Genomic DNA, 17,094 nt, shown 5'->3' on the forward strand with positions numbered 1-17,094 from the left:
CATCACTCCTTGGAAAATCCCCCTGCTGAATGGGCTTTGTGTGACACCTCCTTCAACTGCATTGTGTCTGTGGGTCTCAGGGGAGCTGGGTGGTGTAGGATGTCTGATCTGGTCCTAGCGTGGCGTGCCTGCGAATAATGATCTTTCTGCAGTAATAATCCTGCTAAGATAAAATATAGATTAAGAGAAGGAATGATATTGGCTTTTTAGAGAGACGTTCTGTTCTTATCCGCGGGATATGTAAAACTGAACCTGCGAAAATACCGTCAGAAATCTTTTATTAGACACAGAGAGTTTTTTTTATAGCCATGGACAAGTGTGACAATAATCCATTTCCATGAGGTGATGCACCTGAGGTCAACAATGGAAAGGTGTAAGGCCTGTAGGCGCCTTATAAAACTGTCAGCCAATCAAAATTTCTCCTTTGACCTCATTGAGGGCGCAGTGTTAGCTTTTGACATCATTGCAAGTCATATAATGTAACATAGGTACATTTGTATGCACCAGTAAGTAAAAGTTTCTGGATTGGCAAGTTTTGGACTATTTTCTCATACTGTACAACGTAGTAGCAACATCTAATTGTGCATTTGGCAGTGTACGTGTATTGTACATTCAACACTGACTATCTCAGGGAAAATTGCTTTGCTGCAACAAAGATTGTATTTAATTCAGGCTTTGTATTCCATGGCATTGTCTGTTTGTGTCACAAGTCTGTGATGTTTGATGTACTTTTTCCCACTACAGGCATGAGTTACGGATCCGCTACTTGCCTAAAGATTACCATGAACTTCTGGAGAAAGACAAAGTCACATTTTTCTACTTTTATGATCAGGTAAGATTCCATCATTCTGTCTTTCCTTGTCCCTATAGCCTCACCCGTCAATTGACACACTGTGCATTGATTGGAATGAAGAGATTTAGTAGACGCTTTGCTTATTTGAACTACGTGAGTTGTGAATGGAGATTAGTAAATCCAATCTGACAGTCAAGTCAGAAGGTGGAGTTACAAGTCAAAGCACTTATGGATGTCCCCTGGTTCTTTCTGTAACAAATTAAGGATGGGGTTGGAAGTAATTTTGTGCACTACATGGATTTATTTATTTGGTCGGCGTGATGTTATTAAAGGAACACGTTGCCTTGGATCAGACGAGTTGGTCAAAACAAAAGCGTTTGTAACCGTTTTTTATAAAATGCATATGGTTGGAAAGATGTTTTGAAAGTAGAATACAATGATCCACACAAGTTTGCCTCGAAATTGCGTGGTTTTCCTTCTACTGTGCGAACTAACATGGTCGGCCATTTATGGGAGTCAAAATTTTGACCCCCATAAATGGCCGACGTGTTAGTCGACGAGGTAAAAGGAAAACCACGCAATTTCGAGGCATGTTTGTGTGGATCATTGTATTCTACTTTTACAACATCTTTCTAACCATATACATTTGATAACAAACGGTTACAAACGCTTTTCAAAGACCAACTCGACCGATCCAAGGCAACGTGTTCCTTTAAATGATAGGGAAATTTGATTTTTTTGTTTCCCCTGACTTTTTGTTGTAAAGGAAATGAAGTTGTTTTGTATTCTTTATTTTCTTGAGGGAAAAAATAGAAGAAAAAGGTTTACTGTACTGTCATGTACTGTTAAGCTAATAGAATGAGGTAATATTACTACATATAAATGGGGAATTGAGTCTTTTCAATCAAAACTGAAGTTGATGGGACTTTCCCAAGCTGTATTTTATTGAGCTATATTTGCAAAGCTGGTTTCACAAGTTCTACATTAAAACTCTGCCATCAACTACGTTACAAATGTGTCAATGTACTCGTGTAACATTTGCATTATACATCTACCTTGATGTTACCATGTAGTTTTTAATCTAATAATTGTAAATGTCATTGGTGTTATTGAAGAGAGTGTACATTAGTCATGTACATTGTGGTTATTTTGAAACGTTGATGATATCAAGGGATTTGTGCATTGCAAACAATCATCAGAATTGAGAGTGGAGTTCAAAGTTTGCATTTAGTTTTATTCTTCGTTTTGGTGTACTTGTTAACCTAATGTGTACAGGTACGTACATGTACTATGATTGGATCCATACAAATAGGTAAACGACCTGTACAAGGCAAATTGACTGGAATTAATTTATGGGTGACAAAGGCAAAGGACAAATGGTAGAGAATTGTTGTATCAGGAAATTAAAAAAACACACAGTGGTTTTTATTTTTTTTTAAAGATGTCGATGTCCAGAAACAGCATTGACCCTTTGCTGCATTCATCTACAGGATACACAGATAACTCTTATCTTGGTTTAGTTCATTCCTAAAACATTACTCTGACTTTTGATCTTCATCTCTTCCCAAGGGACACTGAAAGTAGTGCTTTATAACTCACGATTCTCCCCAGGTTTATTCAAAACGGTTAGCCGTTCTGGACCCAAATTATTTGAAGTTTGGCCAAAGCATGCTGAATGTAACAAGGTCTTTTAAAGTGTTGTTTAGGCCTACTTGGTGTTTGAATCTTGGTTTTAAAAGCTTTAGTGTGCAATCTGGGTCATTCTATGGTTTTCTCTTGATGTTTTTTCTGTGAATTTGTTATGTTTTAAAATGTTGCATCATGTGTGTATCGGCCGAAATTGCGCATGGCGAGAACCCTGTACTAAGTGAAGGGTGATCCCACCTAGTAGCTTTATGTCCATTGGGTATAGTGGCTTATTCTATGTACTTTTTACAATTTTTTATTACATGTGTATTCATGATGTCTCAGCCTTTGAGCTGTTTGTATCAGTCTTTGAGCTGTTTTCATCAAATTTGTTATTAAGTGAACCATTTCAATTAATCAATAAATCAATCAATCAATGGATTGGAACGCGATACACAATGGCACACAATTTTAAAAATGTTTTGCTTGATATATTCATGGACATGAGTGCACTGAGAAAGCTAGGCAAGAAGACAGCCACGTATTGTTACTTCCTATAGGCTACTAATTAATACAATGCATTCACTGATAATATCTGCCCTGTATTACTTAGGGCTCGTCCCAGTTGACTATTCATGAACTAAGACTAACTTCCTTGGACAATTTCCTGTAGCCACCTTGGAGAATATCCGGACTAAATAGAGTTACAGTTCTTAATTTACGGACAATAGAATCATAATACAGCAATTTGGTGTCTAAGTGGCTTGGGCTTTGCATGTTCATAAAGTACAGTGGACCATGTAACATCATGTGCTGGTGATGTGTAGGGGTCGTATGTATGTGGTTTATGTTCTGGAAGAAGATGACAAGTAAATAGTATTAGTATGTGTCTGCAAAATGCATGGCTTCAAAAACCTTATAGTTGTTGTTAAAGTTATGAACAAAAGATTAGAACCTATAATTTGTATTCTGTGACTAGACAGTGTGAATGTTTGCAGAGTGTTTTTTGTTTACCAGTTTTCAATATGATGCATGATACTTTACTATGGATCGTTTTTCAGGAATGAGAATATTCAGACTTTTTACCTGAATTCAGACATAATTGTGTCTGCCTGATGAACAAAATATGATACATGTATGTTACTTTCTTTAGTTATAAATAAATCCTGCTCTTTGATCTTTGCTCTTTGATCTAATTCCTGTGTCCATAAGCTCCTTAAAATCTATAACTCCAGGGGGTGCTAAAATGTGGAAATGTCATTATTTCAACATTCCTCCTAAAATCTGGGTCATACATAAGTTTCAGAAAGTGGGTCCTAGTTTCAGAGTCTTTTTGTCAGCAATGACTCTCACCTGGATTTATACAGACTTGTTCAAAACCAACCGACGTTTTAAAATGATTTTTGGGGTTGAACAAAGAATTGACTAGAGTGGGATTCGAACCAACGATCTCCGGATTAACGTGCCGGCGCTCTACCAACTGAGCTATCTAGCCCTATATTGGCGGTGTCCCTATTTTGTCAATATCTTTGTTCGGGGTGCCAGTCAGAAGCCATACAACCGTTAACTGCCGTGTAGCCAGGGATCACACCCAAACTACGATACAACCTGGGAAGCGGCAGCCAGGGGATCACCTTAAGGGACACCGCCAATATAGGGCTAGATAGCTCAGTTGGTAGAGCGCCGGCACGTTAATCCGGAGATCGTTGGTTCGAATCCCACTCTAGTCAATTCTTTGTTCAACCCCAAAAATCATTTCAAAATTTACCCAGTCAGTTTCCCTTGTGGTTTATATTGATATGTTTTAAAATGATGTCACATCCACAAGGTTTAAGCTCACCAAGACCCTGTGTAATTTAATTCTGCTTTTCCATGACGACTTGGTTTTGAATGAAACCCTGAGAAGTGAATTGATTAGTGGTGTTCATTGAGCAATTACAACTCCCACAGGTGGCATTCTCCTGAACCTGATTTGAATTGATTGGACCAATTAAAGTTATCATGTCTTGATTAGGCCCAAACCTTCCTCTGTGATTGGGCAGAGCAGTAAATGTGTAGTGGAGACAGACGATAAGAATGGCTTTGGCTGAATACACTGTACATTTGTACATCCAATTGATTCCAATTGTCAAGTTTTCAATAAATATCTTGACGGAAGAAGAATTAACTGAAAAGAATTAATTAAAAAGAACTAATTGAAACTAATTTGCATGGCTAGAATGACTTGAATCATAAATTAGTCATAAAACCTTCTCTTACATGGGTAACCAGTTTGAAAAGCAGGATTTTTCTTAACACAAAACATAATCTAAAAGGGGGCACTCTTCAGGAACAATAGTACTAAAAGTAAAGAAACTAAGATGTTTTTGGGGGGTTGTGATTCTACATTTGAAGTCGGGAAACCAAACCAACGTAGTGTGCTGTTTTTCACACAGGTACGCAATGACTACATGAATGAGGTTGCAGAGACGGTAGATATGGACATTGCTCTGCAGCTAGGATGTCTAGAAATGAGAAGATTCTTTAAGGATATGCCACAGATCGCTCTGGACAAGAAAGCTAACTTTGACTACCTCGAGTAAGTCTCCTTTATTTACCCCTTCTATAAGTTTCAAATAAAACCGCCAACTTCACTCAGCTTTGATAAAATCGCAGAATAAGTACAGGTGGGAATGCATGGTAGAATTACATCAAAGCCAGTCACGTAACTTTCTACATGGCAGCGAAGAAAAAATCCAATCGGAACAGAGCTAAACATAACATAGCCTCAAAGCACCCTTTAGGCTTTCACCATTTAGCTTGTAGTTTTTGCTCTCAAGACGGCACCCTACATGTAGCTATTTCCCTGGTACATTGTATTTCACAGTAACCTGTCTGACCACCAGAGAGTTTGTAAATGGTCCTTTGCCTAATGTAGACACAGGAGCTCTGTAAAACATACCAACCAAAAGAGCTAGACATGCAACGATCAATACAACTTACATGGTACATACTTTTGAAATGTTTACCTGACCTACATACACGTACATGTGTACAAATACTGAAAATGCTTGGGGTAGGGGCAACAATACCACCATGATTGAATTTTAAAGTCATTCACACTGTTGTTTACAGACTAAAAGGTTTCTGAACAAGGGGGGTTGCGGTGTTACCCTGCTACAATCAGAAAGTCATTGATAAACTGACATACTGTACTCGCTCAGTGACTCACAGAACTTCAAAAAGTAGATCTACAATGAGGTTGTGTGTAACCCTACCCCGCCATTCTAGGCAGAGTTGACAACATGTATTGGATTGAAATTGATCAGTCGTGTTAGTCATCCACAGATCCTATTTTATAGCCCCACATTTTTAGTTTGAAAGTCACCAGAAAGAGATGTAGTTATGAAAATGCTCAACTCCCCAGGGCATTTTTATGGGCACCTGAATCAACCTGGGCCCAATTCACAGAAAATACTGCTTATTAAACAACTTCTGCTTAACAAAAAATAGACAGGATACCAGTCACACGGTACACATGTTATTTTGGCTGGTAACCTTATTCATGTAGGCATATTTTGTTTGTGCTTAGCTGCTTTTTTTTAAAAGCAGCTCCATGAAATTGGGCTTCTTACATGTATAGTGATGCTTAATGTAAACTTGTGCTTACATTAAATCCGGACACCTCTAAAGGTATCTAATGATTGTAATGTAGCACCTCTATTCTTTGATTATCTTTATCTTTTTCTTTTTCCTTTCAGAAAAGAAATAGGTCTGAAGAGATTCATTCCCAAAGCAGTGATTGATAACACAAAGGTACTTGATTCTTGTAAACACCACGGTGCTTCTATTTTGTATTACTTATCATTTAAACAAATGTAACCAAGCCTACATTGGACGTATCATTTTATCAACAGCACTTAATTCATCGACTTATTAAACCAAGGTTAACAATCTTAGCAATTTTAATTTGTTGTTGCATGTCCTGGTGGAGCGGTTAAGAGCACCGGACTCAAGCTCTGGTGTTTCTGATCAGCAGAGTGTGGGTTCAACTCCCTGTCATGACACTTGTGTCCTTGAGTAAAGGGTCTTTACCATAGTTCCTATATGTTTAGGATGGGACATTAAGCGCAACGTCACATGTTCTAGTATAGTTCATGTTAAAGAATCCAGAACACATATCGAGGAAGAGTATGGGTTATTCCCGTTGTTTCTTGTTCACAAACATTAGCAAGCACTTTTTCGAGCTACTGTCATTCACTTATACATGTATGAGGCTTGGTTTTATTACCAGAAATATATAATAATGATGTTGAACTATCCCTTTATCTAGCCAAAGAATCTACGCAAGTTGATCCTTCAGTACTTCAAGCAGTTTGCAAATCTTAACGAAGAGCAGTGTGTCTTCAAGTTCTTTGATGTACTATCCAAGATCCACCGCTTCGACCACGAAAAGTTCAAATGTGCTCTCGGAGTAAGCAGGATTCAGAAATTATTTCCACATTTTGATAAGAACAAAAGACCTGATATTTTTTGCAGGCTTAAAAAATGCAGAGTTGTCAACTTTTGTTGTGTAACTTAAGCCTACAAATTTTGTAATTATGACAGAATAAATGTCATCTTTACATATACCTTTATTTATGCAGTCTTATTTTTGAAAAGGTAAGATCATAAACATTTACTCATTATTAACAACAAATTCAAAAGGTTTTTTGAAAAAATAAAATAAAAAATGTTGTCCCTGACGCTTTAAATTTTTGTTATTGAACTGAAGAAATACAACCCTTTGTAACCTTTCCAGTGAGTAAAGAAAAGTCTGTTCATTGAACCTTTCCCTTTTTTTTTTATTACACCTTTATTTTTTCAAAACACAATAATAGCTTTGGCACACTATGACTCTTTGCATACATGTACGTGGAGGTGCATGAAACTATGTTTGCTGGGCGTGATGGAGTGGTGTTGACACAGTTTGACGGAGGTTCCTGCTCCTACTTGTGTGTGTATACTATGAGTGTTGTAGCCAAAATATATTGGATACACATACTGCAAAGTGCACCACCCCTAGCTCAATTGATTTCAGACACCCCCCCCCCCCTCAACAACCCCACCCCAATCTCAACTACAGACGGTTTAAATTGATACCAGCGCTTTATAAAATTTGTTTTGTACTATTATTAAATGGAGGGTATTATTATTTCCAAAGTGGCATGACCAAAGGGGTTGGAATAGTCACTTTACAACTAGCAAGTTGTTTTAAGACCTGGGCCCATTTACAGTAGCGCAGAAAATACTGCTTTGCTAAGCAAAAGTTGAGATGGGCACCAGTCACAATAATGTAAACTTAATTAAATTTTAGCCGGTGTCTAAGACAGTCTTGTTTCTGCCGAATGAGACTTCTGTGCTGGGCAAGTTTGAGTGCTTACCAGGCTTTTTAAAACTGGGCCTTTGTCATTAGTACTTTGACATATGAAACAAAGTCTGGTTACCATACTGGTGAACCCTGCTTAGAAACCCTTTGTAAACAGGGAATAAGACATACATTGTAATATGGCTAAATGTTTTGAAGGATAAAGCCCCTATTGTACATGTATCTCATGTTCTATGTGTTCTATTCTTTGTGTAGACTGGTTGGAGTATATCAGTTGAGCTTGTGATTGGTCCTGAAGATGGAATAAGTTGCCTAACAGACAAAGCATCCACAGTAAGTATTTGTAGTCCCTCTACCCTTCCCACTCCCCCCCCCCCTGTCCCCATCCCCCATCTCCCCCCCCCCCCCCTCCCCCTTACAACTCCTCCTGGAGTACATCAGTTGAGATTCAGCTTGTCTCCACTTCTTCCAGTTCAGGTTGCAATTTCTAAATAAATATGTCTGCAAAATCTATGACAAAAACCATCATTCACTCTTTCCTGGAGTTCAACAGTTCACACCAAATTACAGATTTGTTGTGGTTTTATGAAAGACTGAACTCTACCCTAAACAATGATGCAGTGTTTTGTTTTGTACCCTGATGCAATCAAATAACTTGAAATAAATGTCGTTCGAGAAGCGGTATATACTTTTACATATTTATGTATGAAAGTTGTACTGTATGTTTTCTTGCTGTATTTTCCAGATAAGTTGATAGAATCACTTTTGATGTGAATACTTATTGGAAATAAGAAGACTTATAGAGGTTGGATAATCCAAGGGATGGTTGAGTTATTCCAACAAATCCGGACTGTCAAAACACGACTTATATGGACATCTATATAACACCAAGATTACACATACAAAGCACACACCTATCACTCCTATGTAATCAATCTGCAAATTGACCCCTCAAGGCACTGTGGATTAGTGCTGAAGAGATTGAAATTGCACCTTCAACAGATTGGGCAGAGTGCTGAATAAGTAGCAGCTCCTAGTGCCTTAGGGGGCTTTCAACAGCTGGGGATGTCAACTTGTTACATTTGCAGGGAAATTTAATCTTTGGACGGGCTTGAGAGTCCGATGGGCCTCATTCTTATTATACTTCCAGAAATGAGCTGAACACTACGCTGACAAAATGTGCCTCGGTTCCTATATAGGTCTAAAGAGAAAAAAAAGACAATACATGGAAAGATATGTTATGGCTACTGGCTGATGCTTCTTCAATGAGAACATACTTGCTTATATTTATTTAAACAACCCAATTAAATTGACAAAAACAGTGTAGTTCAGATTCTTTCCAAATTGTTGAAGTTTTTTTTATTGTTTTTTTCTACATCATTCAATTATGTAAAGTAAAAAATAAATAAAAATAAACCAATGTCGCTAAAGGTAAAATCTGCAAAGTAACAACCTCATGTTTTGTTTCTTCTTCTTCTAGCCTACAAAGATGGCCGAGTTTACCCAAGTGCAGTCAGTGCAGACGCTAGGCGGGGATATGGAAAACAACAAGAAGGGATTACTACAACTCAGAATATCAGGTGCAAATGAGGTAATGGACTTTATCAATAATCGACATTTGACTGACAGACCATCTCATCACCTTCTAATCTAACTCTAGCACTTGTAGGATGTTGAGTCCTCGTTGAATGGCCACTTGTGAATAAAAAGAACACTTCAGTGACCTCAGGGGTCGCCATAGCAACGAGCTCGTCATGTAGGCTTTCAGACCACACAAACCAAAGTTCTCCGACCAGTGAGAAACAAAACACTTGCGTTAATTTCCTTCGCCAATAACTATGAGGGGAAAAATGCATGTCCATCAAGTTCAGTAAAAATGTTTAAGAAAGAGTTCCTGTATCTTCTATAACATGCTCCTTTGGAAAGGCATACTTGCTCACAAACCTAAATTTATTGCCAATGCTAATTTTGGTAAGGCATGAACATAAATTATGCATGCACTTTTTCTTTGTTTTCATACAAGGAAAATTCCAAAAAGTTCATAGAAAGTACATGATGAGGATGAGTATATAGACATTATCCAGCTCAAAATGAAGCCTTCATCTGGATTCGGCATTCACCTTCATTTGTATGATTTGTTATCAGATAGAGGAAGAACGAGGGTTGGTGGTCATGTGACCCACAAATATGCATGATTATTTGCATATCTTTGTTTGGTGTGTTGCTCAAACTCCTCCCAAATTTATTTGTATTTGTTTGCACAGCACCCTTTCTACTGCATGATTTCTTTAACATTGCACGATTTTCGTCTTTTGAATGACTATTATTTTGTCCTATTTCTATCATGTGTCACCATTTTTCCATGGGTCACCATTTTTCCCTCCATCAAATCATCTTTGTTCCATACACTAAGGTGTTCTACCATTCTATAAATTTAATCAAACCAAAGGCCCAGTTCCTTAGTTGCTAGGAATTCGTTTTTGATGAGGAAAATTTGAACTTTATAGCTGAAGTAGTATCAAGAATGATACCTTGTGGTTCCCTGTTACAATTTGCTTAACAAATGTATTTGCTAAGCAATGTTTTAGGGAACCACTTAACCTAATAATACTATTTTTTCTGTGCTTAGCACTAGTAGCCAACTTTGGGCACTTGATTAAAATAAAACCTCTTTTCTCCATTGGGACTAGATTAAAACAAACTGCAATTGACAAAACTGCTTACCTGTTTTTCCCTGTGAGCAGTTTTAAAAAGTGAACCAGGCAAAGATTCAGCAGTAGTACTGGATGTGTATAGAGCTTGGTACCCAGGCAGATTTTCCTGGTAATCAGCTCTCCAAATCAAACCCAGTGAAACTTAACTCATGTATCACATCTCATGACATTTCATGTTAACATAAACCATCATGTTCTGACCGCTAAACTCAGTCATTCATTGGAAACAATATCTTTTTGCTAACTTTAACTTGAAAGAAATTGCAAGGTATAATCTAAATAATTATCATTCATAGTACACATACTTGTACGTGTAACTAATAAATGAAGTAAAGTTTACATGTAACTTGATAGACTCTGCAGCACAATCCAAATAAGTGCAAATACACTTCACTTTAAGAATACCTAAAATATTCTGCGGCTCAAAAGTTGAATCTGAAATACGCCCAGATTCATTTTGAATTAGAACGACGCAATATTATAAACTTAATTAAAGGAAATTGGAAACTAGATGAAGCTATCCACAAGGTTGTTTCTTAGATTTTAAGTTTTTTAAAACCATTTTTCAAAACACATTTACTTCTGCATGAACAAACCAATAGTCATGTTAAAGGGACACTGTCGTCAGGATCATAGTCTGCTTGCGGCTGGACATGGAAAAATGAACTCTCACCCAGTTACAACACAACAGTTACTGTTAAAAGCTTTAAATGGTGCTGCCGTTATAATCACACAAGCATGTGCAGTAAGTGGTTGAGAGTTCAAGTTTTGTTTCTGGCCACAGGTTTGCTGTCATCACGATGATAGTGCCCCTTTAACCTCTCATTAACAGATATTCTTACATTACATTACATTACATATCAGGGTAGCACATCCTATGTACCCTATTGGTAAGTGTCAAATAGTTCAATCACAAACCACACCCACTTCACCAACGCCGATGGTAATATCAGGTGCCTCACAGTAAGGTGTTTTTTTTGGTGAGGGCGGGGAGTTTTAGATTTTACTCTAATAACTCTGATACTCTAATGTAATACTCTGTGTTATTGTTGTTGTGTGAAGGAGACATGACTAAGATGATGACAGCATGATCAGCAACGTTTATCAAAGCTGAGGCTTTGTCAAAACTAGAAGCTACAGCTACGGCTACGACTGTTGCTAAGGGCGCCCCATACTTCCAACTCATGATGCACAGAACTCTAGCCATAGCCATAGCTGTAGCCGCTTACAGCTATGGCTACCACTGGATTGCTTTCCATTATGCATTGAAGTATAGGATGTCCTTACCAACAGTTCTAGACAAAGCTGTAGCCGCCAATTCAGATACAGCCTCCATTTCATATTATTGCTCTTTCACAAGCAATCCAGCACAGTACAGTACATGACTTGGCTGGTCACCCTGTTTTCACTGCACAAATATTGTGTCAATGTTTGTTGTAGAGTAGTACTTGAGGGTAGACCATGTAATTGAATATAAATATTGACTTAAATGAATGGTCCAACTAATCTTGCCTCATGAGGTTATACTCCTAGGGTTCTGTTTTTCCTGAAAGCTCCAGAGATCACCTCGTGAGACTGGTTTGACTGATTCCCTGGTCCCAAGTGCAAGCAGTCAATGTTTGTTGTATAACACCTTTTATTAGGATTCTGCCAAATTGAGTATCAAGAGGACTGTTTCAGTGAATCAAACTAATATAATAGTCTAAGCCCATGAAGGCCTAAATTACTTCAAGCGATTTCAGTCATTTGCTCCCCTCAATCTCTTGTAATTAATTTGTGCAAATATTTTACCAAGAACCAGGATGGCATAAAAACAATTCTCAGCAAAAGTGCTAATTTTAGTAAAGCTAAAAGTCGAGTGAAAATTCGATGAAAAAAGATCCTGTAATGAAATTCTCTTGTTCCCTTCTGGAATGGGCTATTTACTTTAACAGGTCATATTTATCAGTCTCAACGGGTGGTCAGGTTGGCATAGTGTTATCTTACTTTGCCTTCCACCTACCTGCCTACCACATCTAAAACTAAAACTTCCTTCCTTGTTGTCTCTCCATGGGGTTCTTGGCTAATACAGTGATTAAGTTTGCTTTTCTAGAATTATTTAAAAGGATTTGTGGTATCTGCCACAATTCTGTTGGTATAGACCTTATGCATTGATGTCATCCAGCCACCATCTTAGCGGTAAGATGATGACGAAACAATTAAAACACACAGATTTGTATGCTCGGCGCACAGGTTTGGACAATAAACAACCGCCTTTTGACCTCTAAGCGAGGGTGCCCTACTGAAACGACATCATGTGCAAAAGGTCTAATAGCGCCAATATACTAGACGATGTTTTGGAGAGAACTTTATACACTTGTTTTGTCCACATGACTCTAATTTCATTATTATCCTAATATCAGTTTGAAATTTCTTGAAACAATTGTTTTACTTTCCCTGTTTTTAATACACGTTCTATCCCCCCCTCCTCACACAACCAATCTTTGACTTGTATCCCTTAGCATGATGAAATTCTACAATGTATATCTTAACAAACTCCACCCCAAATTCTGTTTCTTTTGTTTTTTACCCCATTCCTGTAGCCTTTTCCTATCCCCCAATTCCCTGGTTCTAACGAAGTTGACGCATGTGTAAGTATGCACTCCGTGTGTCCCTAGTCCTAAAAAGAAAACCACCAAACCCAACCTTTTTTAGTTTGCTTACTAATTTCTGTATGTGTTTATGTTTTGGTTTTAGTAGGAAATGTCAGGTTGTATTTTGTCTTGTATGAGTCAGTTTAATGCTACCATGAAATGATCGTTAGACTTTTTTCTGAGAATGAAATGCATGTACCAGCACGTAACTAAAACTTTCTCTGTCATAACAAAATCCAGCAAAGGGCAGATTAACTGTATTAAGCAAAAAATCTGCTTTCACTACCAGAAAATGATGTATTGTATAGTATGTATGCATACATTTTAACTTTGTGAAAACAAATGAATGTTTAATATACAGCTAGTGAATAAATGTGTTCTTACCCTCGTAGCAAAAGATGATGATCATATACAACTAAAGACTGATGAAAACACAGAAAAACCCAGTTAAAAATTCAAAATGAAGGTTGATTGACTGGAAGCCAAGCTTGCATTAAATCCGCCCAACCGTCCAACTTTCAGTCGCACAAACTTGAATGAAACATTTATAAACATTATACATGCAGAAATATAAGGTGTACAACTTTTTAAGGGTTTTTCCAAACATAAATGTTAAGCAGATGGAAGAAAAAGTATTACAAATTGCAAATGAAAAAGCCGCAGCGATGGCCACTTACACCAATGCGGCATGTAATGAAGAGATGTGTACTACATAGTACAGATTAAATCCTGTTTTGTCATATTGTTTCTGTACACTGTGACGGGGCTGACTGCATGCGCTGGGCAAATTAATTGGTCAATAACCAGCCAATAGTTATTACATGGTATGCTTTATATACATGTACATTATAAACTTATGTAGAAGGGATAACCTGGAATTACAGCTGTACGTTTTGATCTGTGTTTAGATATACACGTGTACATGTAGATTGTTTTTGTCATTACTGACTTTTAGGTTTACATGTTGAGAGTACAGTAGTACAAAACCATTAGGCCTGATTGAGACATGATACATGTAGCTGTTTTGTATCTGTGACTGTTCATTACATGTTTTGTTTGGTTGTTGGGTTCACATCCTGGTTGTTGTTTCATTAATGCTTTTCTCACTGACTCTTAACTCGCATACTACGAGCAGAATGGTTCATTTCTGTGTCTTGCTATATTTATCCAGCATCGCTGCTCACCAATGCTTATGTTGATACTAATAATATACATGTAAGTTATCACACAAGCGCTTGTGGAATACGGAAAAAAGTAGCGCTTCTGCGTCGCGTCCCATGGATATGGGACGCAGACGCTCTATATTTTTCCAAATTCCACATACGCTTGTGTGATAACGAATTTATCTTCCAGCCTCATTATGTCAACCTCAGTTTCAGAGCTTTATTTCATGACGAAGAGCATGCACATGCAAAGTTTAGCTTGTAAATTTTTTGCACTGACCATATGCGGGCGGTGGGTGATGCATTGACACTCCCAATACGCAGAGTCCAATATAAAAAGTGGAAGTAGGTTATGGCTTTCACACTCCAGTTTGAGCATCTGATTGGAGGATTACCGCGTACTGGAAGATAAGATAAATTATATTTTGTTTGTACATTTGAATGGACTTGACCTGTTTGTGACGGGAATTATATTTGTTCTACTTTCAATCCGATTTTCTTTTCATCCTGGGAAAAATCCCCAAAGGTAGTATTGAAAAGTCTACACACGCCTATTCCATGTACTGTAGGCCAGCTCTTGTAATAGACCTGTTGCATTGGCCGCCATCGTTGATGAAACATGCACGCGTGAAAGGCTATCATTGGCCGAGAGTCATGTGCAGCACATACATGTACACTCGAGCACATTTCCATTGTTAACATCAAAGATGGCGGTCATATGCAATACATCTATAAAGTTTTCCTACCTTTTCATAGAGCCAAGTTTTTATGCCTGTTGCACGTGTGGCACAGTTCCCTCAAAAAACAAATGTCAAGAGAAAAAAGACTGACTGCAGTGACTAGCAGAGTCAAATAGAAAATTAGTGGAGAGTTTTATGTTTAAGGATTCTGTGAAGATAAAATTTGAGCTCAATTGGTCATTGAAGATAATAATGAAAGAAAAAACACCCTTGTCACACGAAGTTGTGTGCGTTTAGATAGTTGATTTCAAGACCTCAAATTCTAAATGTGAGGTCTCGAAATCAAATTCGTGGAAAATTACTTCTTTCTCGAAAACTACTTCACTTCAGAGGGAGCCGTTTCTCACAATGGTTTATACCATCAACCTCTCCCCATTACTCGTCAACAAGAAAGGTTTTATGGTAATAATTATTTTGAGTAATTACCAATAGTGTCCACTGCCTTTAACTGACATTGACTTACGTGAGTTTCAGCTAACAAAGAAAACAACCCTGATGTTTGTTATCAATGGATGCACGTGTGATGTATAACTTAGCAACTGGATATTCACTGTGCAAACGTTAGCTTGTTTCAATGTGAAAGGATATTATTTACACTAAACGTTCCAATTCTTTTGCATGACCTCTTGCATTGAAATTAAAGAGCTATCTGTATTGACAAGAGCGTCTATTCTGTATTATGCAGGCGCCTTGGGCTTGTTATTTGCAAATATGTCTGAGTCACATTGAAAGGCGGAGGAAAGATTCTAGTTTGTTTAACTTGTTCGGCATGACTTTCTCCTCCACCATATGATATGAGACAGTATTATAGACATTGTTCAAAGGAAATGCAGAAGTTGGGTGATTGGGTTGACTTAGTGGTATCTTCCAAATATAAGGAAAATAAAGAAAACAGATGAAAACATAAAATTTAAAGGAACATTACAGAATTGGTAAGAAAAAACCTGTCTAAGATCATAGATTTACATAAAACTAACACAGTCCAATGATGATGATAGTAGAAAATATCCCTTGAAATATTTTTTTTTGAAATGTCATGCTCATTTGTTCTTAATTGATTTCATGCATTTGATTTTTCGCTATTTTTGATCTACAGGTTTTTCAGTTTATGGTGGATTACATAAAGTTCTTACACTGCCAGCAACTGTTTTGTTAGCAAAAAAACAACAACTCTGATGTTCCTTTAAAGGAGTTTGTGCGGGCAAATCCAATTTTGAAAGTATAAATGTTAACATGAAGAGTATTAATAATAGGAAGCAGTTTCGGCTAAATCCAATACCTTTAATAATACTGTATCAAGCACTAAAATACTTTCTTCCACATCACACTGGCAATCTCCAGCATTTTGTTTTTGTATCATATTCTAGCATGCTGATATTCATTTCAAACTTTCCTGGGTACACTTCAAGGGGCACAGGGGTACAGACTTTTGGGGAAGATATGTCATTTGGTTTTGAGAAGCACTGGCATTTCAACTGGCACCAAACAGTGTCATGGCTATCTATGGTCCAGTTCCCTGTCTTCAAAAGGACTTTATGTCAATTCATTCAGCAGGACCAGACTATTTTTTTATAATCCCTCTTTTGGTTTATTGTTTTAGTTTAGTCACTCGACTCAGTTAAAGTCAAAACAAGTCCTTTTTTTTGCAAGTCATTTTCACTCTGGTCAACTTTACACAACTTATTTTAATTTTTGGCAAGACCCTAGTTATTTGATCAAAATTAAGTGGGTTCCTTTTTGAAAATTCACAAGTAAGTCAGAATGATGTAGCTTCTTGGATCAGTTTTGTTTGACCAGCTTGATAACTACCGCTTTTGCATGGCTGCATGGGAAGTAACATCTGTAGCCCAGTTTCATAGAGATGTTGTACAGAACACTCAAAATCTCTAAGCACAGTAATGCACTTCTTAGCAGAAACATATCGCCAGCCAAAAGCTATGTGATGTTGTATTGCTTACATGTATAACTGGTTTCCTTTTGTTTCCTGTTGAGCAAATACATACATGTAGATTAAGCAACAATTTCTGTTGAGCAGCTCTGTGAAACTGGGTCCATAACTCTGATTTGAATGTTCCATT

At 37.5% G+C, this 17,094-nt stretch overlaps 1 protein-coding gene across 8 annotated transcripts in view; it reads left to right on the plus strand.

Moving 5' to 3' along the window:
- LOC139952742 (focal adhesion kinase 1-like) overlaps positions 1 to 17,094 on the plus strand; it is an 80,328-nt gene that overhangs the window by 21,104 nt on the left and 42,130 nt on the right. For 5 of the 8 annotated variants that reach the window (XM_071951954.1, XM_071951956.1, XM_071951957.1 and 2 more), the window contains exons 4-10: positions 745 to 832; positions 4,855 to 4,997; positions 6,160 to 6,214; positions 6,732 to 6,872; positions 8,022 to 8,099; positions 9,247 to 9,357; positions 13,063 to 13,110. In XM_071951954.1, coding sequence (XP_071808055.1) covers positions 745 to 832; positions 4,855 to 4,997; positions 6,160 to 6,214; positions 6,732 to 6,872; positions 8,022 to 8,099; positions 9,247 to 9,357; positions 13,063 to 13,110 — 664 coding nt within the window. The remainder of the gene's footprint in view (positions 1 to 744; positions 833 to 4,854; positions 4,998 to 6,159; positions 6,215 to 6,731; positions 6,873 to 8,021; positions 8,100 to 9,246; positions 9,358 to 13,062; positions 13,111 to 17,094) is intronic. The other 3 variants (XM_071951955.1, XM_071951959.1, XM_071951961.1) reach the window with 1 other exon arrangement.

Source organism: Asterias amurensis, chromosome 20, assembly GCF_032118995.1.
Source record: "Asterias amurensis chromosome 20, ASM3211899v1".
NCBI lineage: Eukaryota > Metazoa > Echinodermata > Asteroidea > Forcipulatida > Asteriidae > Asterias > Asterias amurensis.